This window comes from Manis javanica, chromosome 3 (assembly GCF_040802235.1).
Source record: "Manis javanica isolate MJ-LG chromosome 3, MJ_LKY, whole genome shotgun sequence".
Lineage (NCBI taxonomy): Eukaryota > Metazoa > Chordata > Mammalia > Pholidota > Manidae > Manis > Manis javanica.
In genome coordinates this window covers 99,659,973-99,687,748 of record NC_133158.1, presented here as the reverse complement: position 1 = coordinate 99,687,748, position 27,776 = coordinate 99,659,973, and the positions used below count along the sequence as shown (strand labels likewise).

General features: G+C 34.6%; 1 protein-coding gene across 10 annotated transcripts in view; it reads right to left on the bottom strand.

The window, feature by feature from the left end:
- USP25 (ubiquitin specific peptidase 25) overlaps window positions 1-27,776 on the bottom strand; it is a 149,298-nt gene that overhangs the window by 98,703 nt on the left and 22,819 nt on the right. For 4 of the 10 annotated variants that reach the window (XM_037012640.2, XM_037012642.2, XM_037012644.2 and 1 more), the window contains exons 2-5: window positions 24,787-24,864; window positions 21,632-21,776; window positions 17,768-17,851; window positions 9,926-10,049 (exon numbers count right to left, since the gene is read on the bottom strand). In XM_037012640.2, the coding sequence (XP_036868535.2) occupies window positions 9,926-10,049; window positions 17,768-17,851; window positions 21,632-21,776; window positions 24,787-24,864 (431 nt within the window). Of the gene's footprint in view, window positions 1-9,925; window positions 10,050-17,767; window positions 17,852-21,631; window positions 21,777-23,316; window positions 23,345-24,786; window positions 24,865-27,776 lie in introns of those variants that run through there. The other 6 variants (XM_037012641.2, XM_037012643.2, XM_037012646.2 and 3 more) reach the window with 4 other exon arrangements.

Sequence of the window (27,776 nt, the reverse complement as noted above, 5' to 3'; positions counted from 1 at the left end):
GTGGGCTTAATTTTCCTGACTGCAATCTGTTGCGCTTTATGAAATTACAGGTTATCTCACTTTCTTTCACTTCTGAAAAAGTCTCAATGATAAACTCTTTAAAATTTGCCTCTGAAAATGGTGGCGTGAGTAGGACAGTGGGAATCTCCTCCCAAAATCATACATATTTTTGAAAATACAACAAATACAACTAATCCTAAAAGAGAGACCAGAAGACACAGGACAATAGCCAGACTACATCCACACCTGCGAGAACCCAGCGCCTGGTGAAAGGGGTAAGATACAAGCCCCAGCCCGGCGGGACCCAAGCACCCCTCACCCCAACTCCCGGCGGGAGGAGAGGAGTCAGAGTGGGGAGGGAGAGGGAGCCCAGGACTGCTAAACACCCAGCCCTAGCCATCCGCACCAGAGCGCAGACACAGTGCATGCGTGGACTGCTGGAAACTAGGGAAACAGGACAGCAAGACCTGTGGGCAGGTCCCGAAGCCGGCACCCCTGTGACAAAGAAAAGTGAGGGCTTTTTGAAAGTCTTAAAGGGACAGGGAAGCCACAGCTGGATGGAAGCATCCTAGGTCACAGCCCAGCAGCATGAAATTCCAGGGAACTCCAGGTGCACTAACCCCCTGGGCAATAGCTCTGAGACCCCTCATGGAGGTAAACAGCCAAACAGCCCCCCATCCATTACCCCTCCAGGGCCCCACCATAGCAGAGCAGTAGCCTGAGGCTGGCCACACGCACTGCAAGGGAGCTTCCTCCATACCGGCCGAGAAAGATACAGAGACCCAGTCTATATGCAATTGCCCAACACAAGCCACTAGGGGTCGCAGTGGTCCCAGTAAAGAGGCCAGGAGCAAGTGGAAAGCCTTAGTTCTGCCAGCTGACAGAAAGCCAATACCTCACCACTGCACCTATCAACATGAAAAGGCAAAAGAATTTGATCCAGACAAGACTAACCCAGACAGCTTCGACATCTGCTACATCTTCCCCTGAAAAGGAACACGGGGAGATAGATTTAACCAGTCTTCCTGAAAAAGAATTCAAAATAAAACTCATAACCATGCTGATGGACTTGCAGAGAAATATGCAAGAACTAAGGAGGGAGAATACAGAAATAAAACAAGCTTTGGAAGGACTTCAAAACAGAATGGACGAGATGCAAGAGACCCTTAATGGACTAGAAAACAGAGAAAAGGAACGCAGAGAAGCTGACGCAGAGAGAGATAAAAGGATCTCCAGGAATGAAAGAATCTTAAGAGAACTGAGTGACCAATCGAAACAGAACAATATCCGCATTATACGGGTACCAGAAGAAGAAGAGAGAGAAAAAGGGATAGAAAGTGTCTTTGAAGAAATAATTGCTAAAAACTTCCCCAAACTAGGGGAGGAAATGGCCTCTCAGACCACAGAGGTACACAGAACTCCCATGACAAGGGATCCAAGGAGGGCAACACCAAGACACATAATAATTAAAATGGCAAAGATGAAAGACAAGGACAAAGGACAGCCAGAGAAAAAAAGGGTCACCTACAAAGAAAAACCCATCAGGCTATTGTCAGACTTCTCAACAGAAACCCTATAGGCAAGAAGAGAATGGCATGATATACTTAATACAATAAAACAGAAGGGCCTTGAACCAAGATTACAGTATCCAGCACGATTATCATTTAAATATTAAGGAGGGAATTAAACAATTCCCAGACAATCAAAAGTTGAGGGAATTTGCCTCCCACAAACCACCTCTACACGGCATCCTACAGGGACTGCTCTAGATGGGAGCACTCCTAAAAAGAGCACAGAACAAAATACCCAACACATGATGAAGGGAGGAGGAGGAATAAGAAGGGAGAGAAATAAAGAATCATCAGACTGTGTTTATAATAGGTCAATAAGCGAGTTAAGTTAGACAGTAAGATAGTAAAGAAGCTAACCTTGAACCTTTGGTAATCACAGACTTAAAGCCTGCTATGGCAAGAAGACATACCTTTCAATAATCACCCTAAATGTAAATGGACTGAATGCACCAATCAAAAGACACAGAGTAATAGAATGGATAAAAAAGCAAGACACATCCATATGCTGCTTACAAGAGACTCACCTCAAATCCAAAGACATGCACAGACTTAAAGTCAAGGGATGGAAAAAGATATTTCATGCAAACAACAGAGAGAAAAAAGCAGGTGTTTCAATACTATTATCAGACAAAATGGACTTCAAAATAAAGAAAGTAACAAAAGATAAAGAAGGACATTACACAATGATAAAGGGCTCAGTCCACCAAGAGGATATAACCATTATAAATATATATGCACCCAACACAGGAGCACCAACATATGTGAAACAAATACTAACAGAACTAAAGGAGGAAATAGAATGCAATGCATTCATTCTGGGAGACTTCAACACACCACTCACTCCAAAGGACAGATCCACCAGACAGAAAATAAGTAAGGACACAGAGACACTGAACAACACACTAGAACAGACGGACCTAATAGACATCTACAAAACTCTACACCCAAAACCAACAGGATACACATTCTTCGCAAGTGCACATGGAACATTCTCCAGAATAGACCACATACTAGGCCACAAAAAGAGCCTCAGTAAATTTCAAAATTTGAAATCCTACCAACCAACTTTTCAGACCACAAAGGCATAAAACTAGAAATAAACTGTACAAAGAAAGCAAAAAGGCTCACGAACACATGGAGGCTTAACAACACACTCCTAAATAATCAATGGATCAATGACCAAATCAAAATGGAGATCCAGCAATATTTGGAAACAAACGACAACAACAACACAAAGCCCCAACTACTGTGGGATACAGCAAAAGCAGTCTTAAGAGGAAAGTATATAGCAATCCAGGCATATTTAAAGAAGGAAGTATAAAACCAAATGAATGGTCTAAGGTCACAATTATCAAAATTGGAAAAAGAAGAACAATTGAGCCCTAAGGTAAGCAGAAGGAGCGACATAATAAAGATCAGAGAAGAAATAAATAAAATTGAGAAGAATAAAATAATAGCAAAAATCAATGAAACCAAAAGCTGGTTCTTCGAGAAAATAAACAAAACAGATAAGCCTCTAGCCAGACTTATTAAAAGAGAATCAACACACATCAACAGAATCAAAAATGAGAAAGGAAACATCATGACAGACCCAAAGGAAATACAAAGAATTATTAGAGACTACTATGAAAACCTATATGCTAAGTAGCTGGAAAACCTAGGAGAAATGGACACCTTCCTAGAAAAATACAACCTTCCAAAACTGACCAAGGAAGAAACACAAAATCTAAACAAACCAATTACCAGCAAAGAAATTGAAGTGGTAATCAAAAAACTACCCAAGAAAAAAACACCTGGGCCAGATGGATTTACCTCGGAATTTTATCAGACATACAGAGAAGACATAATACCCATTCTCCTTAAAGTTTTCCAAAAAATAGAAGAGGAGGGAATACTCCCAAACTCATTCTATGAAGCCAACATCACCCTAATACCAAAACCAGGCAAAGACCCCACCAAAAAAGAAAACTACAGACCAATATCCCTGATGAATGTAGATGCAAAAATACTCAACAAAATATTAGCATACTGAATTCAAAAATATTTCAAAAGGATCATACACCACGACCAAGTGGGATTCATCCCAGGGATGCAAGGATGGTACAACATTTGAAAATCCATCAACATCATCCACCACATCAACAAAAAGAAAGACAAAAACCACATGATCATCTCCACAGATGCTGAAAAAGCATTTGACAAAATTCAACATCCATTCATGATAAAAACTCTCAGCAAAATGGGTATAGAGGGCAAGTACCTCAACATAATAAAGGCCATATATGATAAACCCACAGCCAACAACATATTGAACAGCGAGAAGCTGAAAGCTTTTCCTCTGCGATCGGGAACAAGACAGGGATGCCCACTCTCCCCACTGTTATTTAACATAGTACTGGAGGTCCTAGCCACGGCAATTAGACAAAACAAAGAAATACAAGGAATCCAGATTGGTAAAGAAGAAGTTAAACTGTCACTATTTGCAGATGACATGATATTGTACATAAAAAACCCTAAGGACTCCACTCTGGAACTACCAGAGCTAATATCGGAATTTAGCAAAGTTGCAGGATACAAAATTAACACACAGAAATCTGTGGCTTTCCTATACACTAACAACAAACTAATAGAAAGAGAAATCAGGAAGACAATTCCATTCACAATAGCATCAAAAAGAATTAAATACCTAGGAATAAACCTAAACAAGGAAGTGAAAGACCTATACCCTGAAAACTATAAGACACTCTTAAGAGAAATTAAAGAGGTCACTAACAAATGGAAACTCATCCCATGCTCCTGGCTAGGAAGAATTAATATCGTCAAAATGGCCATCCTGCCCAAAGCAATATACAGATTCGTTGCAATCCCTATCAAATTACCAACAGCTTTCTTCAATGACCTGGAACAAATAGTTCAAAAATTCATATGGAAACACCAAAGACCCCGAATAGCTGAAGCAACCCTGAGAAGGAAGAATAAAGTGGGGGGGATCTGACTCCCCAACTTCAAACTCTACTACAAAGCCACAGTAATCAAGACAATTTGGTACTGGCACAAGAACAGAGCCACAGACCAATTGGAACAGAATAGAGACTCCAAACATTAACCCAAACATATATGGTCAAGTAGTATTCGATAAAGGGGCCATGGACATACAATGGGGAAATGACAGTCTCTTCAACAGATGGTGCTGGCAAAACTGGACAGCTACATGTAAGAGAATGAAACTGGATCACTGTCTAACCCCATACACAAAAGTAACTTCGAAATGGATCAAAGACTTGAATGTAAGTCATGAAACCATAAAACTCTTAGAAAAAACATAGGCAAAAATTTATTAGACATAAACATGAGTGACCTCTTCGTGAACATATCTCCCAGGGCAAGGGAAACAAATGCAAAAATGAACAAATGGGACTATATCAAGCTGAAAAGCTTCTGTACAGCAACGGACACCATCAATAGAACAAAAAGGTATCCTACAGTAGGGGAGAATATATTCAAAAATGACAGATCCGATAAAGGGTTGACATCCAAAATATATAAAGAGCTCACACACCTCAACAAACAAAAAGCAAATAATCCGATTAAAAAATGGGCAGAGGAGCTGAATAGACAATTCTCTAAAGAAGAAATTCAGATGCCCAATAGACACATGAAAAGATGCTCCAAATCACTTGTCTTCAGAGAAATGCAAATTAAAACCACAATGAGATATCATCTCACACCAGTAAAGATGGCTACCATCCAAAAGGCAAACAACAACAAATGTTGGCAAGGTTGTGGAGAAAAGGGAACCCGCCTACACTGCTGGTGGGAATGTAAATTAGTTCCACCATTGTGGAAAACAGTATGGAGGTTCCTCAAAATGCTCAAAATAGAAATACCATTTGACCCAGGAATTCCACTTCTAGGAATTTACCCTAAGAATGCAGCACTCCAGTTTGAAAAAGACAGATACACCCCTATGTTTATCGCTGCACTATTTACAATAGCCAAGATATGGAAGCAACCTAAATGTCCATCAGTAGATGAATGGATAAAGAAGATGTGGTACATATACACAATGGAATATTACTCAGCCATAAGAAAAAAACAAATCCTACCATTCGCAACAACATGGATGGTGCTAGGGGGTATTATGCTCAGTGAAATAAGCCAGGCGGAGAAAGACAAGTACCAAGTACTCACTCATATGTGGAGTATAAGAAAAAAAGAAAATTGAAGGAACAAAACAGCAGCAGAAGCACAGAACCCAAGAATGGATGAATAGTTACCAAAGGGAAAGGGACTTTAGAGGATGGGTGGGAAGGGAGGGATAAGGGTGGGAAGAAAAGAAAGGGGGTATTACGATTAGCATGTATAGTGTTGGGGGGGCATGGGGAGGGTTGTGCAACACAGAAAAGACAAGCAGTGATTTTACAGCATCTTACTGTGTTGAAGGACAGTGACTGTGAATTTGGTGACAGTAGTGATTTTACAGCATCTTACTATGTTGATGGACAGTGACTGTGAACAGGGATGTTGGGGGGACTTGGTGAAAGGGGGAGCCTAGCAAACATAATGTCCTTCATGTAATTGTAGATTAATGATACCAAAAAAATAAATAAATAAAAATAAAATTAATATTAAAAAATAAATAAATAAATAAAATTTCCCTCTGACCCACTCTCTCCTCTCTTTAACTGTAATACCAATTACAGGAGGTATTTATGTCTCTGTATCTTTCAATCTTTCTCCATACTTTCCATCTTTTTAAGATGTCTGTTAAAGATTGGACAATTTCTTCTTATGTTATCTTCCAGTCTATTAATATGTTCTTAAGCTATTTCTAATCTGATATTAAACGTGTTCTGTTCCCTTCTTCCCTTCTTTTCCTTCCTTCCTTTCTCCCTCCCACTTCCCTGCTCCCTTCTTTCCTTCTTTCTTTTTATTTCTTCTTTACTTTAGTAATTCTAAGTTTATTTCCAGAAGATACTTTCAGTTCTTTCTCAAATGTGTTAGGTCATATTTTCAAGCATTTCTAATTTCCTTTAAAAGCCAAAGCTCAGTTGTATCAATGAAAGTATTTAAACACATGGATACATTTTTGCTGCCTATTATCACTGCATCACTGGTTTTCACAGTGACTTTCCAAGTATGCTTGGTAATTTTAACTGGTGGTGCTTGTAGATCTTCCAAAGTTACTGAAATGGATTCATTGAGGCCAAGGATAATGACACCTTCTAAAAGAAAGAATGTAATCTTGATTCTGCCAAAATCTAGAAAAAACACAAATCCAACATCATTTAAAACTAAATTCCTAAGTTGAGATTTATTGGACCACTAAAGTGGCACAAATTTCAGCAGCAAGACTATTATACAAATTATCAGGGACAACTCTGGTCATCTCCAAAGCAACCCTCAGAGCCAAAACAATTCTTGGTAGTGCTCTAGGGGGTTTTGGAGCCAGGATACTCCTGATTTACCCTTAGTGTAAATATGTCATCCTTCGACATAACCACTTAGTGAGGGGAATGATCTCCTATTAAAGCTCCCCACCTTACACAGACAATGGTCTTTACTTCATTTTCCAACATTCAACAAGGATATCGTAACTGAAGTTCAAGTTTATATACACAAGCAAATTTTATCATTCCAAGAAGTGATTTTCTGTGCTCTGAACTTACTTCTTTGGGTTCCTGCTCAACTTTGATTTGGTCTGATTTTAATCTTTACTATCTTAACAACTCGGTAATTTTCAAGATCTTAAAGTATTTTACAACCAAGACAAAGAATAGAAACACATTCTATTTGTTTCCACTATAAAATTTATTAATATACCATATTTCTTGAATCTGCTGAAAATGTGTTCTTTGCAGTAATTTTACTGATCTTCCTAGTCTTACCTTCGACCTAATTAATTCAAAGGCATTTCATGAGGCAAACCATTTTCACAACATACATGCAATAGACAAACCAGTCACAATGTAGTTTATTAGCAAATTTTAACTATTCATAGTCCATTTGTTCCCTATCTAAGCAATGATAACCAAAACATTATTAAAATAAATATATCTAATACTGACATTAAGAATAATTATATTAAGTAGTAAACTTTAAGAAGTAATTTAAGAAAAAGAACTTTTAAAATGTTCCACTTACATTTTACCATGAAATTTATGGGTGCCTAAACACAGACTTGTAAGATATAGAAAGACAGGTTTTATTCCCATCTAATTATACTTACTCAATAATATAGTATTACAAATATGTGAATTCATGTTAAAGTATGTCTATTGGAATAAAATCAGTCAAAAGATTCTACAATTTCGTTTGGCAAGATTTTGTCATCTAGCCTAGGGTAATGAACAAACAGTTAAATATACTCATAAGCATGATCTATCAATTTTTTCTTTAAAAATAGATCATTTTTCCCCTTTGAATTTAGTCTTCAGACTTAATACAACCCATAGGAAGGAATATATCTTTGCAAAATATTTATCAAGAATTCTCAAATTCCCTTTTTTCTTATAAAATATAATTTACTCATGTGGTTATTAACTGCACATTTTATATTTAACATTTTTTGTCAACTGTAAATTATAAAACCTACATATGTCAAGAAAAAATTATGCAACAGTAAATTAATGACTTCGATGTCTACAAAGTAACTTTACATAAAAATACATAAAAACTTTATCCATATTTTTGGAAAAAAAATGTTATTGTCACTATTATTGCATATGTTACTGAATTTAACAACAGATTAGGAATATATTCTTAATCCCTTAATTTTTAAGTTATTTTTATTTATCTAATTAGTACATGTTATTTTAGAGAACACATGGTATAAAACAACTGACACTTTGGTATAGAAGCTTACAGACTTTTTGTATACCAATATAAATGTATATAAACAATATATACATATACTTCTTAAAATATTTATATCATAATATACTACTTTATAATCTCATTTTCACATGATAGAGCATTCCCCTTAAAAATGAAATCCAACTCATGTATTCCATGTTTAAAACATTTCTCATCAAATCTTAAGTACTGCCAAATTTTATAGTTATTCAAGACAATTATTTCACTCTAATCTATTTTTAAAAACAAAACCTAATTTTATAATTTCTCCCATCTTTCACACAATAAGCCTAACTAGACATCTAAAGGTAGTGTACGTATTTTTGGTTTTTATTTAAAATTATTAGTATTAAATGACATGAGCCACAATAAAAAGGACAGTGGATTTTAATTCTTTCCATCTTAAGATGTCTTACAGAGTAGTTTCCAAAGTTAACATTTAAGACATTAAAAAGCATTACTGTGAAAAACTATGTGCTTTTACTAATAAACACAGCACTTTGAGACATCTCTTATCATACAGTAACCTCAGATTACTTAGAAATATACCACTGATATTCTGTCAAAGAGAATTATCTGAAATAGTTGATACATTCTGCTACCAAACAATTGTGCTTCAAGGAAAAGACCACTAAATTCATAAGATCCACCTCAGCTCTCTGTACCTTTGAAAATTATTTAACCTCTTAAGATAAATTCTGTTGTCAATAAGACAGCATTACTACTGCCTCCAAGAGTTGTTTAGAAGATTGCTATAACTTAAAAGCTTTTATTCTTTTATACTAACACTGTTTCATGATAAAATCAATCTATCTGATCCTTCGATGGATCAAAATATTTCAAACTAAAAATAAAAAGTTTTGGTTGTTAAATCAAAAGATGCATTCTATCAAACATCTTGGAATCTTGCCAAGTTCTTTAAAAAGAAAAAAATATGAACATACTATCATACTATATAGATAGGAAGTTGGCAAACTACAGCTCATGGGCCACATCCAGCTGGCAGATTGTTTTTGTAAATGAAGATTCATTGGAACACAGCCACACTCATTAAATTATGTATTATCTATGGCTGCTCTTGCACTACAACACCAGAGTTGAATAACTGCAACAGAAACTATATGGCCAACAAAAAGCCTAAAATACTTACTATTGGCCCTTTACAGAAAAAGTTTGCTGACCCCTGCTATAAATTACTATAAACTGAAGTGGACAAGGTATCCAAAAGGGACTGAGGGAAGGAAAAACAATATCAAAAGAACATTAAAATATACATCTAGATTTGCTATTAACCACTCAAAAATCCTAAATATCTAAGCTTCAAATGCAATCAGAACCAGAATTTTGGTTACATCAAATGTAAAACCAATACTTAAGTTTATTCATGGTTTATTTAGAATAATAAAGTATGTCTTTGTGCCTCTTGAAATTAATTAAAGCCATTGTTATTTCCATTATAAATAGTACATACATCTACTTTATACAAATAATGCTTTTACCTGCTAATGGCTTGTTCCTCATCAGTAATTCCAGTCTCCCTGAATGTCCTGTTTGATTCCGCCAAACTCAAGGCAATTGCTCTCTGAAGATCATCTTTATCATCTCCAGTGAGATCAATCACATCTGAAAAGCAAAACTATCTTTCTCAAAATTAAAAGTCAAACAAAATGAAAGGTAATTCTTATCACGCAGATTTTATACCAATATATTTTTTCAAACCAAGTCAAAACCAACTTAATTCTGTAGAAAAGCCTCTCTGAAGAGAATGGAAACACATTTTAAATTTGTTCCATTTATAATGTTCTTCTCTACAGAATATACCTAAAACAAGAGCACAAATATTTTTCATTACAGAAGAATATTAATATTTACTGTGAAGTCTCTAATTAAAAGCTTAATAAGCAGAAAGACTGCTAAAAACAAGTTCTTCACTAATAAAAATTGAAATCAACAAAATTAAATATTTACATTTATACCTTTCAAAGTTAACCAAAATACACACAAACTATAGTTTGTCCATGCTACCTGGACATTATCAAAGTATAATAATTAACAAATAGGCTCTCAAAATCAATGTTTCAGAAACTGACCACAGATGTATATATGTTTATAGATATATTTTTTAAAGTCTGGAAGAATGTACCAAACTGTTAATGATGGTTAATTTTAATAAGGAAGATTATAGTGAGAGGAAGGATAAAGAACTTTCACTTTCCAATTTAAACACTTCTCTATACTATCTGAATTATTTAATAAACATGTAGTAGTTTTCATTTCACAAAAAGGAATAAATAAATAAATGACACTATATTCTTTTCTAACAAAATAAAATACTTTCAATGCTGTTAAGTATTCTTTTTCAAAGAATAAAGGCTACAACTATTACAATACCTTCAGAAAAAACACTTTTTAATCCAATTTCCCAATATGCATCAGTCAATTTCCTTAACCCAAAAGATGCCAATAATACTCCCATTATCACAGGAAACATATTGCTTAGTAGGGGATTATAAAACAATATGATGAGAAAGAAAAAGAATTATACCTGTTAATGCCTTCTTTTTGTGACTGGAATTATGCTTACTGGATTTATGACAAGTTTTGCATTCATCTTGTTTATTTATATTGGAGATGTGTTAAAATTATTATTTTCTTTGTAAGCTTATAAAAGAATTTTACAAGAGGGAAACAAAGAAAAAGGGGTACAGGATAAGGAGATATGGTGCCTGTATTTTACCATCTGGCTACAGAGTTATAACCAGATACAAGAAAAGAATATTCCATACTTAATAAGAAAGAAAGAATTTATATTGATAGCTTCAGAAGTTTACTCCTATTGTTATCCACACTTTTTCCCCAAACAGTAGTTTATAAGAGTATTAAAAATATTAGAAATAATAGTTAAGTCTGGAAGGTATTTCTCTTTTAATGTCCTCAGAGGATTTAATAAACCTAAAAAATGTAGTAAGTAGGATCCAAAAAAATTCAATCAAATAAAATGTGGAACAGAAGTATATAGCAAGTGAAATGATAGAACACGCCTCCATATGCCAGCAGGTCAAAGACGTCCTAAGCTAGACCACAGCTGTAGAGGGGTGTTACCTGGGTGAAGCCAGTCCAACTTAAATACCAATGATGAAGAAGCTAGGACTAGTAAGGTGTGAATGGCCTCATGAGAATTTCTTGGTCATTAAAGAATGACAAAGATTTGCATGAGTAAAGACAGAATAAAGGAAGCAAAGAAAATAATTTGAAAATTACAAAGAAACAGAAAAACAAGTTTAGTGTGTATGATCAATTGGCCCTCAGTCTCCATCTCTTCTTCCTAGTGGCTTTCTTCAATTACACAGCTGGAAAGATTAAAACAAACCTATTTTCCTGATTCATTTGAAGTTAAGGCTCTGGACTTAGGTTCCACAAACCAGGTCCACTAACACAAGATTTTGAGGGCAGAGTGAGTGGGAAGCCACTACTGCTGCCTTTGGCTTTTTTCCTAGAGCATGACTGAGCAGATGTGGATTATTCCACAGCAGCAGTGCAGTGTTGAATTTTCAGCTTCAAGGATGTCAAGTTATAGAAGTGGCAACTAGATTCTGTATTCCAATGTCTAATTCCAAGTCTAGGCATAGTTCAGTAGCTATTTCATAATACTGGCTGCTTGTTCTCTGGGCTGCAACTAGAGGTATGCTCTTGAGCTCAGTAATCCCAGGGGCAGCCCCCGATTCACTACCTTCCTGATTGTGGCAGAGCAAGAAGCTTCCCTGCCTTGCCAGACCTGCCAGTATCTGGGAGTTGTTTTGGAAGGCTGACCTAGAGAACCCTCCTCCAGTCCTCCCACTGATTTTTTTTTTTAAGAACCTAATCCCCTATATTAAATTTCCTCTTTGCAACTATCTGGAGTGTTTACTGTTTAACGAATGACAAGTAAACCAAACTAGCTAGAGCAGAACCTTGTTTAGAAATAACAACTTATATTTAGAGATTTTCATAATTTAGCAATTGTAACTCAAGCATCACAAAAGCAAAAATAAAAGGGAAGATGCTTTTAGCCCTATTTCACAAATAAGATAACCACAAAAGCAAAAATAAAGGGGAAGATGCTTTTAGCCCTATTTCACAAATAAGATAAAAAGTTGTGAGAATGAAGTAAAAGATCATAAGAATAGTGATTGGAGGACAGGTTTCACATTTAAGTCTTTAACTATTAAATCCAGTGGTCTTTCCTCCATACTAGCAGTTCTCCAAGTGTGGTCCACGGATCACTTGGGATTTCCCATGATCTTATTAGGGAAAGGGCTTCCTTAAAAAAAAATATTCTCATAATAATACTAAGATGTTACCTGCCTTTTCTACTATGGTCACATTTGTACTGATGATGCAAAGTAATGGTGTATAAAACTGCTGCTTTGATCACAAATCAAGGTAGAAAGCACCAATTTGTATAAACAATTCACCCAAATCCTTGATAACAAGGGAGAAATTAATTTTATTAAATCTCAAACATGGGTTTACATGGTTGTGGGGTAAATGGAAGTTTCCTCCAGAACATCCACCTGGCTTCCATTGTAGTGTGTGGATAAGGGCCCATTTACATATGAACAGGCCACAGCAGGAACAGCAACCAGGGCAAGGGGTGGAGAAAAAATGGCCATTCTCCCCTTCCTTCCATTCCTGGCACTTAACTGGTCTGGTGCCCCACCAACAGGGACCCGCATATGGAGTACTCTTGGAAGGGGCCTGCAGGGGAAGTGAGCAGCGCCTAGCCACAGGGAACAGATGGAACACAGGATGGCTAGTGAACCCTAGCGAGCTGTGAGCAACCTGCCCTTCCCCTTGTCCTCCTTCAGTTTCACTGGATTCAGAGAAAACTTGCCCCAGGCAGGGAACCCCCTTATTCCTAGAGCTAGAATGTTCTTTTAATTCTATGTGACAAAATAGTAGGCATGCACAGTAAGCTGTATCCTAATAATCAAGTGCAATGCTTGAGTTGCAAGCTGAAATGGCTTGTTTTTTTTCATTGGAACACTTTTTACTTGAAAGAACGACTGACAAACTACAAACTACGATATGCAGACCAGTTTTTGGCAGACATTTTATTGAAAATAAATAAAGTGAGCCTGTCATTTGAAGGAGAACAATGTGAGAACACTTGTTGCCAATGACTTACATGGAATATTCAAGCAAAAATTGGAAATTTGGAAAACTTGTTTACACCATTATGAGTTTGGTATCTTCCCAATACTTGGCTTTTCTGGTGAAATCAAGTCATATTAACAATTTTGATTTGTTTTATAATGCAGACTTTCTTCCACCATTTTTAAGGAAATTTTTTCCAAATTACCAATCTAGGATGCTGTAATATCATACACAGGCAAACAAGCAATTCATTCAAAGAGCAAGGTAAGTGATAAAGATGCTAGGTGACCCTACTTCTTGACACAGAGGTTCTAAACCACTTTTAATTTCCTGGGGGATAGAAGCATCTTTTGTTCTAGTGAGGTGGGACTCTTGGTGGGCTCCTGTATAACTTCAGGATGAGGACTGGTCACCAGAAAGACTAAGCTATGATGAGAAACCTGGAACTTTGAGCCCCATCTCCCATCCTTCAGGGAAGAGAGAGGTGCTGGAGATTGAGTTACTAATAATCAATCATGTCTACTATAATGAAGCCTCCATAAAAATCCCTAAAATACAGAGCTCAGAGAGCTTCCAGATTGATGAACATATGCACATGCTGGGAGGGTGGCACACTCCAACTGCATAACACAGAACCTCATTTGCCTGGGACCCTTTCAAAACTTGTTCTCTGTACCTCTTCATCTGGCTGTTCATTTGTATCACATATTTTATTATATAATAAACTCTGTACAAAAGTAAATGTTTCCCTGAGTTCTGTGAGCCATTATAGCAAATTATCTAATTTGAGGAAGGGGTCATGAGAACTCCCAATATGTAGCTAAGTCAGACAGAAATGTGGGTAACCTGGGTACCCACTAATTGTGACTGGCATATAAAAATGGGGGCAGTTTTATGGGATTGAGCCCTTCAGCTGTGGGATCTGATGTGAACTCAAGGTAGTTATTGTCATAATTGAATGTAGGACACCCAGCTGGTGTCAGAGAACTGGATAGGTATGGGAAAAATCTCACACATCTAGTGTCAGAAATATGACTGTGGGCAGAGAAAGAAAGAAGCAATAGAAACTAGCAATGGAAAGAAACAAGCATAATCTCTAATGCTAGAAAGATTGATTGACCAGAGACTACTGGCCTTTAACTAAAAAGCTGGGACTTCTTCCTTTAAGCAATGGAGATTTATTTCTTATTTGTAGTTTCACTATAATTAGAGTAATTTTTCCCTGTGATGTTCCCACTATACCATCAAGCTTCTTCTTTCCACAGGATATTTTAGAACTATACAGAAGTCCTGAAAGAAGACTATTATAACCTATTCATATATCAAAACATGATTTTAAGACCAGAATATTAAGTAAAATGTTATTTCAATAGAATGGTTAAACTTGAATTTCTTCTTTTTCTGGAGTAAGGACAGCTTCCATAAAACATGTAATGAGCTATCAATTTCACAAAGAAAATTAGCCCTCTATGATTTTCTTATAGGCACACACTCAAAAAGAAGAGAAAATAAGTTTGGCTGTCAACTATTTCTAGTTGGCAAAAGTCAATTATAAAAATTTAGCCTCTTTAAAAGCTCCATCCAAATACCAAAGCATTACGAATATTTTTATATCAGTACCAAGGGAGGACATTGGTAAAACATCCAACTTTGTATTAACCAACCCTTACCTCTGGCATTAGTGTGCACACAATTCAAAGGCACAAATGTATTAGTTGAATAACACTATAGTAAATTACATTACAAAAGCCTATAAACAGTAATATCCACTTTTAAGACTGCCCAAATTAAAATAGTTTCTGTAAACTCAGAAATACATATATACCAAAATATAACACTCACCCTCATAATCTCCTACTTTCCAAAGAATAACCATTTGAGTAAAACTTAAATACTACCAAACATTTCTCTGCTAACTCCAAAATACAGGCAATCATCAACTTAACAATGAATCAGACTTCAAATGTATACACTGTTTATAACTCATAATTCATTTTCTCATGAAAGTAGAATATTAAATAATAAAAGGTTTCCAAGTTAGTTCACAAAAGCCAGTTTAGTCCATAATCTGTACTACAATATATGTAAAGATTTTTATTTTTAGAAGAAAAAAAGTTCTTCCACTGTTTTCCTTATCTACATAAAGGTGAACCTAGGGGAAACCCTTTTGTTTTTTTCAATAAGCCAAGTATACCTTTACCACCAGCAAAGATTTCTAGGCAGCAGAGTGATATTAGTAGAAAGAACTCTGGGGAGTTAGGAGTTAAACTGTTGAACAAGAGTGACAAAAGTTGTAATAAGAGCAGGAACAACTGAAGGAAAAAGTATGCATACATAAACTGGTAGAACTGCAACCTAAATGTTTCTTTGGAAGGTTAGGAAGAGCTGTTAAAAAACAAAATCACTGGGCCACCAGAAGGACTGGGTTGCCCAGGGAGAGCAAAGGGATGGTCAAGGAGGAGATCAGAAATGAGAATACTGCCAGTCTCACCTTTACTCATTCTGCTTCAACCATGGTTGTCCCCTTTAACCATCTCCTAGGCCAAACATAGTCTCAAGACCCAAACTGGGATGCACTTCTCTCACACATCCACCAGGAGGTTTACTTCCTCACCTCACTCAGGTATCCATATAAATGTGATCTCACCCAAGAGACATTGCCCAACTGAACCTCTACCTAAAACACATACCCCATGCCCGATGTACAACCTCACCCCTATTATGTTCTGTCCCTTTACCCTGCTCAATCACTCTTCATGAACTTACTACTACCTGACATTATTTAGTAACTGTTTACTGTCTGTCCTCCCCCTATGTAAACTCAGACTCTGTGTTTTCTTTAATGGCCTAAAAAGTACCTGATATATATTAAGCAATAAGTAAATATTTTTTAAACAAAAGAAGGTTATTATCTAGACCATGGAATAAAGATAAAAATTAGTAAACCATCTTCACAGTGGCACCAAGTAGAAGACTTAAGAACATATGTTTCATCATCTAAAATATTTTCTCGTAAGTGAAAGGACAAGTAACATAATAAGATATCGTGTTAAAAGAATAATACTTAAAAGCACGAGGATCTAAGCAACATAAATGGTGTTTCCCACTCCGTTCTCCCATTCTCTTCTGCCCTTAGTCAGCTCTCTTTTAAGATGTTACTACTTTTCCAATCTCAACTGCTGATTTTAGAGTCTCTAAAACAGTGACATCAAACAGAACTTTCTATCATAGAAAAGTACTATTATCTTAACTGTCCAATATGTTAACCACTAGTAACATGTAACTACTACTGAACATTTAAAATATGTTTACTGCAACAGAGAAACTGAATTTTAATATTACTTAATTTTAATTTATATTTAAATTTAAGTTGCCACATGTGATTCCTAGCAACTATATTGAACAGTTCAGTGCTAAATGTTCTTGTTCTTTTTTTCATAATAGCTGCTAAAATTATATAACAGCAGCATTGGTAAGTAAGGAAAGTGAACAGTAAAGGAGCCATTCCTGAGTTTTTCATCAATTTTACTGTGTTTTCCAAATTGGACTGTGAAAAAAATTGAAGTGAATATTTTATACTAGTCAACAAAATGTTCTGGCCCTTAGCTATCATTCTGCCCTCAAATTAAAGAAAATTCATAAAATTATACAAGTCATTCTATAGTACATGACTAATGGAACATAAGCTTAACTGCATCCAATCAGTTACAACTAACTTTCACTCTACTGTACCATCTCATTTTTAAGCTTAATCTTGACTTTTGGTGAATAATCAAATCAGTTTTATGCATTAGTAATCTCTAATGAGAGATTTAATTTCCATCATAATAGTATTTTCTATTCACAATTAATTTTTTAACAAATTTGGGGAGTAAGAAAAATATCAATGTTTAATTAATAAAATCCTAAACTGTTTTTAACAAAGTGATTTACCTTAAGTAGGGATGAGAGCACTAGACTATTTTCACTTGTGCTTTAAAGCATTTATAAGCTGGCCAAGCAATATAACCAAGGACAGAACCTCAACCTTTATCTCACTTTCTATGCAATCTTTACCAAATAGTTCAAACTCTTTTTTGGGAAAAAAAATTGATTCTAAATTTGTGAAGGGTCTAACTGCTTAACTCTCATTTCAATGTGTTATAACAATTTTTCTAAAACTTAAGCCAATATGTGGCATTACTTTCTGTGTTAAAATTACCTACCCAAATCCCTCTTATCTTTTGATCCATACTTTGATTGCTCACTTGTAGTACATCTCGTTCTGGTGGGCATATACTCTTTTTTTCCTGTTTTAAAAGAGTTCAAAAGAATTTAACGGTCATGAAAGCAAGAATATTACCATTTGATTTCAAATTGGGCAAAAGCCTTGTATGGTCATGTCTATGACAGAGTTTGCCACCACACGAAAATTTTGTAGAATCTCTCCTCCGAATATTAAGTATACCTATGATATCTCAGTATCTTGTATTGTTTCCCAGTCCCCTTTCAGTATTTTTTTTACTGCAAAACTCCAAGACCATTTCATTTCCAATTTAAGCTGGACGTGGGAAGCACTCACCTGACAATTCACAACATCAAATATGGACAGGAAATCCAAGTAATGGAAAAAGGTGCCTAGAATATTTGTTCATAATACTGTAAAAGATTTGGGCCTTTTCTCAGAATTATATTAAATTACAGAATGTCACTAAAGAAATACAAAAACACCAGGTATACTATTTCTTAATGCCTTGTTACACAGAGTACAAGCTTTCCTTGAAATGTTTCCTTTTTCTCCTAAATGAAAGGTAAAAACACACTAAAAAGGCAAATCATTGTCCTACTAACTGTGGAAAATGAAATTATTTCTTCAATAACATACCAACTTTCAAAATATGTGTTTTTCAAGTCAAGTGACATAATTGACTTTATCTTCTGATGTACCTAGGGGTATGCATAAATGAAAATTTCCCCCATAAGCCCAAATTGTGACTTTTTTGGGAAAAAAATTTGATTCTAAATTTGTGAAGGGTCTAACTGCTTAACCCTTTGAAAGCTAAATTTTTCTAGTATTTAAAAAAATAAGTATTTTATTCCTTCTAAAAGAGACTCAATTATAAACACCGTATGTCAATGGGGAATCATATGCATGTAGCATTAGAGCCTTATTTTAAAGCATATGTTCTGCCAGCATAGCAAACCAGTAGATAACACACAAAGTTAGCAAGGTTTTGTTTGTGCTTCAGCTCTGGTTCTAAAAGACTTAATACCTAGGAAAGAAGGAATCGATAAATAAAATCCCTGCCATATTTAAAAAAATTAAGTTAAACTATGGTCAACTTTCAAGTAACAATGTATTTCAATAAAACTGAGAAAATTCTCAAAAAGAGTTTTCATATCTAGAACAAACCCTTGAAAACTTCCTCACACACTGATAAGTTCAATACACCACACTCCTTCAGCACTTAGGCAATTGTTTCAGTACAGGCTTCCATTTGAACATATGTTCATTTGTAATTATTTTCTATTCTTCATTCCCAGTTTTTACCACTCCTTCCAGAATAAAAATACACAAAAGATTTCATTTCTTCTCAGGAATAACAACATAATAATTTAAGGGGTCTCCCGAATGCATGACACCTCCTAACTTTCTCAGTTTTAACCACATAACACTATTATGACACTACTAAATTTAAATATTGAACCAAGACTACTTCCAAAAGGCAACTGCACTTCTTAGAACTTTATAAGTATGGTATAAATTTGTTAAATGTAAAATAAATTGTTACTTCATCAGTTATTTTTTTCCTAGTTTGGTACTTACACTATTACAATAAAATCAACATTATATTTCTAGAACAGTTTTTTCCTCAATAATCTCAAACCAATTTTATGGATGCACTATCTAAATTACTGAGTTATGAATTAACATCCTGGTTGGAAGAATGGTACACTTTATTGGTAAAGAAACTATAACAGCAAGCAATTTGCATAATATAATAGTCAAACAGTTGGGATAAAACCAGAAACTCCATTTCTCTTCCTTTTTTCTCAAGTGGAATACAAAGTTATTTAGTGGATGTTTTTCAAGCACACACCTAAACAAATTTTTTGAATTATTATTCAAATGAGACACAAGCCCTCTGAAATCAGCTTGCCTTCTAAGAGCACCTATATTTCAAATCTTTTTGCCTATAATATTGTCACTATTATTTGTCAAAACTTCTGAATCTTGCTTAAACAGTTATTTCCTGGCTTGCACACAGCACATAAGGTATCTTTTTTTGTTTAGGGCAGTCTTATAATCCTAATTCTCCCCTGCATACCTATATATGCTATCTCATATCACAAAGTACAGTCTATCTTAAGAACTCAGAGCTATTATTCCAAAGATCTTTTCAGAACACTTAACCATGTTTAGTCAATTTCCTGTTTCCTTTACTTTAACGAGTTGTCTTCAGTCAAAACCATTCTTTTGTTCTTTTCTGAACTAATTTTACTTTCCTCCAAAGTCTCTAAACCGTGAAAGATACGAGATGTTATCCTCACATACTGATTCCTCCTCTATTTATACCACTTGTCTTTTTTCCAACTTCTTGAAAACAAGCTTCTCAACTTCATTCCCTTTCATTGCTTCTGAAACAGCTTTTTTATACATACTATCAAAAATAATTCAACAAACACTTTTAGAGAAACTTAGACGTTCTAGTATGATTGTGAGAACATAAATTGTGTCTTGCTCTGTTAAGCTTTCCAGTCTGGTAAATGAGAAAGGCATAAGTCAATTATTTCAAAATAACACAGTACTGGTTAAGACAGAATTATTCTCCGGGCAGTAAAACCATTCCAGAACCATCAGCTCTTGATCTAAATCTTACAATATCAGAAGAAATCAGCCTGGGGGTAAAGGTTAAAAGGAAGTTCAGACATAAGGACCAGCAAATGTAAAAATCAAAGAAAATAAATAGCACTGGGTGGGTAAGAACTTCAAGCCATTCTGTAATATTGCAGTGTAAAGTGAGAGGAAAACAGTAGAAAAGGAAGTTGTACATGGGGCCATACCACAGGTTGTCTGAAACTTAGACACAAGCAACTGGGCCTGTCTTACATATATAAAACTTCCAACTTTGGCTGACATAAGATTATTTGTGGAGCAAAAATACTAAGATTACCCTGAAAATCTGAAATTAAAATACTGTATCAAAAAACATTAAACAGTGTTTAATGCCAATCATACCTATAAACATCTATGTGAATGTGTTCTGGGTTGTTTCCTAACTTTGACAAAGTCTATAAACAAAATCAGAAATTCTCTTCAAATACAAGCTATCAATCAAACTTCTTAAATCCAGAATGCATAAAATTTTTCTATTGTTATATAAAAACATATGTATTTTATGTAGTGCACTACCATTTTATATAGTGCACTTATTACAACATAATGAGATATGTAGGTAACTGAACTATTTTGAAAGATGCAGGGGTATCTATATGCATAAAGTATTCATATTTTGAAGTAAAATTAAACTCCTATGTAAAATTTTCAATATGTATGTGTATATACGTGTATGTGTGTGTACATATGTGTGTTTATTTTGTTACATGGTAATAAACCTTTTCTAAAATCTTTATTTAGGGGAGGGACAGGGTTTGAGAGAGGGAAAGATCTATTAAATGGTAAGCCTATCAGTGATGAGAAACAATACTTTACCTTCAAAATTATACGAAGGCCTCTACCAACACTTAAAATCCATAAAACAAAAGGTTGTGTACACTAAAATCCTAGAAATTTTTGTTTCTTTAATGAGTAACAGCTATAGCTGTTTTGTATTTCAAAACAATGAATATTATATGAAACGCTCTATGAAAAGATATATAACAAGTATAATCTTTTACTTCTAAACTGGAAAAAAAACATAATGCAGCTCATAACAAAAAAGCACATGCTCCTTTCAACTATACTAAAAAGAATAAAAATTAAAGTATTTTTTCTGTCCTTCACCTCTGCTTAAAAAAAAGTACTACCAGATTCCCCCCAAAGATTTTTCATTACATTCTTACTAAATTATTAAGAGAGATAAACTTACTTGTGTCTGCTTGGCTCCCCACGCTGATATATCTGTCATTGCCAGGAAGTGCTGTTTGGTAATAAGCTGTCTCCTCCTGCTGAGGGGTCTTAGCATTCTTCGCAGTAAGGAAAGCCACTGCTAATTCCAAGTTTCCATTACTATCCTTCAAATATCAAGAATGGAACATCAAATATTTTTAAATAACTCTATACATTCTCACATGACTTAAGTAATTTTCTCTATAATATTTAATAGCAAAAATCATTCAGATTTGAAATTATTCTAATTCTAATTTTACAGTGTAAATTCATCATAAACAACATTTACTATATTAATAGTAATTCTATTTTCCTAATATTATGTAAAAAAATCTATATTCTTATGACTTTCATTTTTGCTTAACAAAATTCAATCAAAAACTTACACTTTTAAACAAATTAAGAAACTAAAAATTTTTTTCTGGAATGTGCCATTTAAAAGTGAAAAATGAATATTTAAACAAGTACTTCTGCAAACAAGGACAATAAAACATATTCCCTTTAATATGGATGCTAAATAGGTATCTGGAGGCAAACTTAACAAGCAACAAGCAAATATCAAAGACTACAGGAAGAAAACAGCAAAATGTTCTGAAACTTGATATTAGGGAGATACACAGAACTCCTAGACAGAAATACTCAATATCGTCAATATAACAATCCTACCCAAGGTAAATATATAAATTTTATGTAGTTCTTATCAAAAGCATACCTGAACAAAATTATTCTGAAGTTAATTTAGAAGAAAGCAGGGGCTAGAAAACTAAGAATTTTGAAACAGCAAAATAAGAGACTTGCCCAGTTATATATTTTTATATTCTCTGGATAATTAATAATAAATGTAACACTAGCTCTATTACAACTGATTCAACAATTAGGAAATCCAGATATTAATAATGACGTTAATCTTTGTAACAGAAAGCCAGAACACATAAGACTGTGTAGGCCTTAACAAGCTAAGCATACACACAGAGTGTAATAAGAAGCCAGTGGAGGGTTTTGGACAGAAATGACATGGTATGACTTAACATTTTAAAAAGATCGCTCTGGCTGTGTGTTGAAAATAGACTATAGGAGAGAAAGGGCAGAGGCAGAGAGTACAGCACTATTTGCTATCATATTAAATGTGGGGTGATAGAAGGAGAAAGATCAGAATGATTCCAAGATTTGAGGCCTCAGCAACTAGAAAATCCCACAATCCACCCCAACTCTAATTCTAGTAGCTGATGAGAAGAGAAAAAATGTCAGAGTGTAGTTTGAAAAGCACTACTGCTTTAAACTTTGTTATTTTTAACAACCATTCTAAGATTTTTAATGACTCATCCAAAATATGAGCATAACATGTTTTATAGTTAGGTGAGTAAATTAGTCAGAAGATAATTTATAATACCATTCCTAACATTTACTGAGCTTACTACATGCCAAGAAATGTGCTAAGTGCTTTTCATATATTACCTCATATAATAATAACTGAATTCAACAGGGATGTATACAATTTAAAGAGGGCTAAGAAGATCTTCAAAATAAAATAAAACTGCTGAACTCAATCAACAATATTGTGGCTCCCAAAAGTAAACTCCTTGTCAGTGTATCACTGAGTCAACTTATTATTAATAACACCTTACACACTTGTACAGGGCAACAGTTAAGGTATAAGTACATTACCTCCTACCCCCTCACCAGCTGCTGGTAACTGAAACAAAAGTTAAAAAACAAAACTACAGTCAACACAAACAACTTAAAGGAAATGTTGACAAAAAATAATCTGATTAATTATGCTTATGTAATTAAACATATTCTACGTTTCCCTAGTTAAAGAAATGTGAATTCACCAAATTTGCCCTAACAAGATAATGTGTGTGGCCCTCACACTCAGTGATACTGAACAGAAAAGGCACTTTCTGAAAGTAGACATAGAGTAATTTAATCATATTTACCAGAATAAAGAAAGGACTAGCAATCACCTAAGTATCATAACGATAAAAATTGAGGTACAACACTTTTACTTCCTCTCCAAATACAGTGGCTTCATAAACACTGATTAATGCTCTAAACGGTACTGTTTTATCATTTTTCTGATGGGGAAAGCTGAGGCAAAGCTTCTAATGAAAGAAGAAATTAAATGTGGCACTCTGGGATCAGGCTGCGTGATATGTACTTCAGGATTCTCCACATAGCTGTGTGATCTTCAGCAAATCACTTTAACCTGTTTCCTTATCTCTTAAAAAGAGGTGAAACACATACCTCATAGAATTATTAGGAGGATGTTACCACATAAAATACTAAGAATACACCTAGTACCGTAAGTACTTAGTAAGTGCTAGTCATCATCACTATTATTATGATGATTATGATTACAGTCATCTAAATATAAATTATTTCTAGAAACGAATACAGAACTTTTGGCTCAGAATCAAAATAACATTTTTCTCTCATGGAGCAAATTCCAAAGTACTGAAGCTGTGTGTAATGCCTATAGTGGCAAAAATGCCATTCTGTTTTTTGTCTTTAGTAGCAACATATAAACTTCAAATGCAGTTGTGTTTTTACACACCTTTCATTCACCTGATCTTTTTCAGTGTGCACATCTGATTGCTTCTGTATAGAAATGAGGGTGCTTCATAAGACACAACCAAATGCAGCATATTATTCACTCGATATACTGAACAGGTTAATGTTGAATGTTCAGGTGCACTTAGTTGAATTTAGTTAATTTATGTTTCTCCTTCTTATAAAGAAAAAATGTAAGACTTTGACCCACTGTTAATTTTCTACTTCTCTTTTCTCCTTCCTCTTTCTGTACCCCACTCCACCTCTACCCCCATTTTAACTGTAAATTCATGGCTCTTGAGTAAAACCAGCCATTAGTATTTGGATTCACAAGCCTCCATTTTGCATGAAAAAAAATGTTTCATATGGAGAGAGGTTATCTGTCACTCCAAGGTATCTTGGAACATTAGGTTCCTGAAAATTCAAATTGCAGCATGTTAAGTAAGCCACTTTACTTCATAAAAGCTCTTTCCCATTTCTCTACTACTACACCATATGGTATTAAAAAACTCAATTGTCAAATATGGTTGGCAATATAGTTGAGAGTGTAACAAACACTGTTATGTCAGGAAACAGAGGCCATACCTTTAAAGCTTGCTGTAGTATCTGGGCGTCATTAATCCCAGTAATTTCTCTCAGCTGATTAAAAAATGTCTGCTGGTGCTAAAGGAGGGGGAAAAAGTAAAAATCATTACACTCTGAAATCTGAAAATTTATAAGGATAAGAAAAGATCTTTGGATTAAAAAAAAAAGAAGAAACAGAACATGCAAAATAAATGAGTTAGAAAGAAAAAAATAGAAATTGAGAGAGACTGAACAAATTTCATTCTTTTAGGAAAAATGAACCACACTCTGGGGAGCCCTTATTCCATTTTCCTATTTCCAAAAGGTAACTTCTATATGTAGAAGTCCTACTGAATTAACAGTTTCTGGCCCATTCTTCACTTCCTAACTTACATCTCCCAACAAGAACTAGAGTGATTTACATGATGACTAGGCCCAAAAAGGCACTAGGGCAAACAGGTATCTACTTGGTTATTTTGACTAGGAGATCCAGACAGTTATAGTAATCTTTCCCTGTCCCTAAAGTCAGTCGGCATCCAAGCACCTAGGAAGTTTAAAAAGACATACTTTTGGCCAGCCATGCACTATGTGGTTTTATTATATCATGCCGATCCTAAGATCTATTTGAGGAAAAAGAGGATCATCTCTTTCTCCAATCTGTCAGAGAGATCCTAAATAGTATTGATCATTTGCCCCAATCGCTCCAGATCTGTTTTTACTTTCTTGACCTACATAATCTATTACACTCTGTTAGAAAAAGAGGCAGAGGGATAGGATTCCACTGTAAGACTTCCTGTATCTTCCCTGAACTTCCCTAATTAAGAAATATGTTCCTTACTATATCTATTACTTAAAACAAGTCCCCCAAAACTGTTCAACAGCACCATGAAACAAAGAAACCTCAATGGATATAATATGGACAACAAGTAATAACCTTAAGGATCTGCTGAAATCTTTCTTGAAATGTTTTACATTTATCTCAGTAATAATTCAGTCAAAGATTATGAATGGATACTGAAACTATTGGGTGAAAGTTTTATGAGAAACAAGATAGTTGCATAGTTTCAAACTCTTTCTACTAATTAAAAAGGGAGAAAGAATGTAACTTCATAATGAAGAAACCTGCCAGGCATTACCTCAACCAATTAGTATTACCAATAATGGGATAAAATGACAGTATGTGCCTCCTGATATGATACACCAAGAAGACACTATCACCTACGGGGTAATATTACATTATAGGAATACATAATACGGGGTTATATTATATTGTTATATTATCCTGAATCTAATCTAGAGGAAGCATCAGGTATCCAAACTGAGGGATATTTTTGAAAATAAATAATTCTGTTATGTTCAAAATGTCTGTATTATGAAAGACAAAGGATGACTTTCTAGATTAAAAGGGACCAAAAAGGCATGGCAACCAAATGTTATATGAGAGACCAAACTGTATCTCACACTAATCACTATATTTAGGATATTACGACAACTAAAGAAATATGAATATGGACTGCTTAGTACCAGTTTGCATTAACATTAAATTCCTAAATTTGATAACTGCACTATAGTTAAGAAAATATCTTTTTTCTTAGAAAATACACTCTGATATATTTAAGTAGTAAAGAGGCATGCTGTCTGCAACCTACTCCCAAATATTTTTCAGAAAAAAAAGTCATGGAAATTCTTTTTACTATTCTTATAACTTTAAATTTAAAATTACTTAAAAATAGTTTTAAAATGTCCTGTACACAGATTTGTTGACAGAATTATAAAATGTGCATCTCCAAACACGTTGACAATTTAAATATGGATAATGTACAGCTGACCCTTGAACAATGTGGTTTGAATTGTGGGGGTACAATTAAACATGGATTTTTTTTTTTCAACAAATATATGGGAAAATTTTTTGGAGATTTTGTGACAATTTGAAAAAACATTTTCGTTTCTCTGGCTTACTTTATTTTAAGAATACATGTCACATATAAAAAAATATGTGTTAATCAACTGTTTATGTTGTCAACTTTAGGCTTTCAGTCAACAGTAGGCTATGAGGAGTTAAGTATTTGGGGAGTCAAAAGCTAAACACAGACTTTCAACTGCACAGAGGTATGTGTCCCTAACCTCTGTATTGTTCAAGAGTCAGCTGTATATACATTCAGAAGTAAATGGTCCTAAACAAACTACAAAATAAAATGAAAAAATAAAGCAATTTAAAAGCCAGGTTTGAGATAACCTAGTCTAAATATCTTTTACAGAAACTACATGTATAAGTTAGAAATTACATTCAACTACATGTAACAGAATCCCATTTAAATATAGTAGCTTCAATATACTGCAGTGTCTTTTTCTCCTAATATAATTTAGACAGGAGGTGAGCAATCCAGATCTAGTAAGGACATCCCACACCATATCAAGGATCTAAGCTCCTCTGTCTTCCCACTAAACATTCTTATATATGACATTCATCAAATGTCTGTCACTCCATGTCTCCTCCTCCAGCATCCTGTCCAAGTTTTTGGTAAGATAAAGGAAGGGCGAAGGACAAAAGATGTCTGCCTTCTTTAACAAGCCCGATCTGTAATTTTCACTTAAAGGCTCACTGAGCAGAACAAAGCTGTGCAGTGAGTCATAGTTGCAAAGGAGGTTGGGAAATGTATTTTTCAGCTAGGCAAAAAGCTGCTCTGAAAATGAAATCAGGATTCTGCTGGTAAGGAAAAAGGGAAGACTGTATACTGGATAGGCACTGGCAGTATCTGCCATGCTCTCTATGAATTTTCACTTCCACAAAAATCTTATTAAAGAGCTGAAAAGACCAAGACTATTTAACAATAAAATATATAATAAAGTAGATAGACAAGGTCATAAGAAATGCCTGAAGAATCAAAATAGTTGAATAAATGAACTAAACTGCTAAATTTATAGGGCTGAAATACAAGAAAAGTAAAATTCTCTTTAAGCTTGTCAACTTTCTACTTTCATTTTTAAAATTACCAATAACTAGCAGGGAA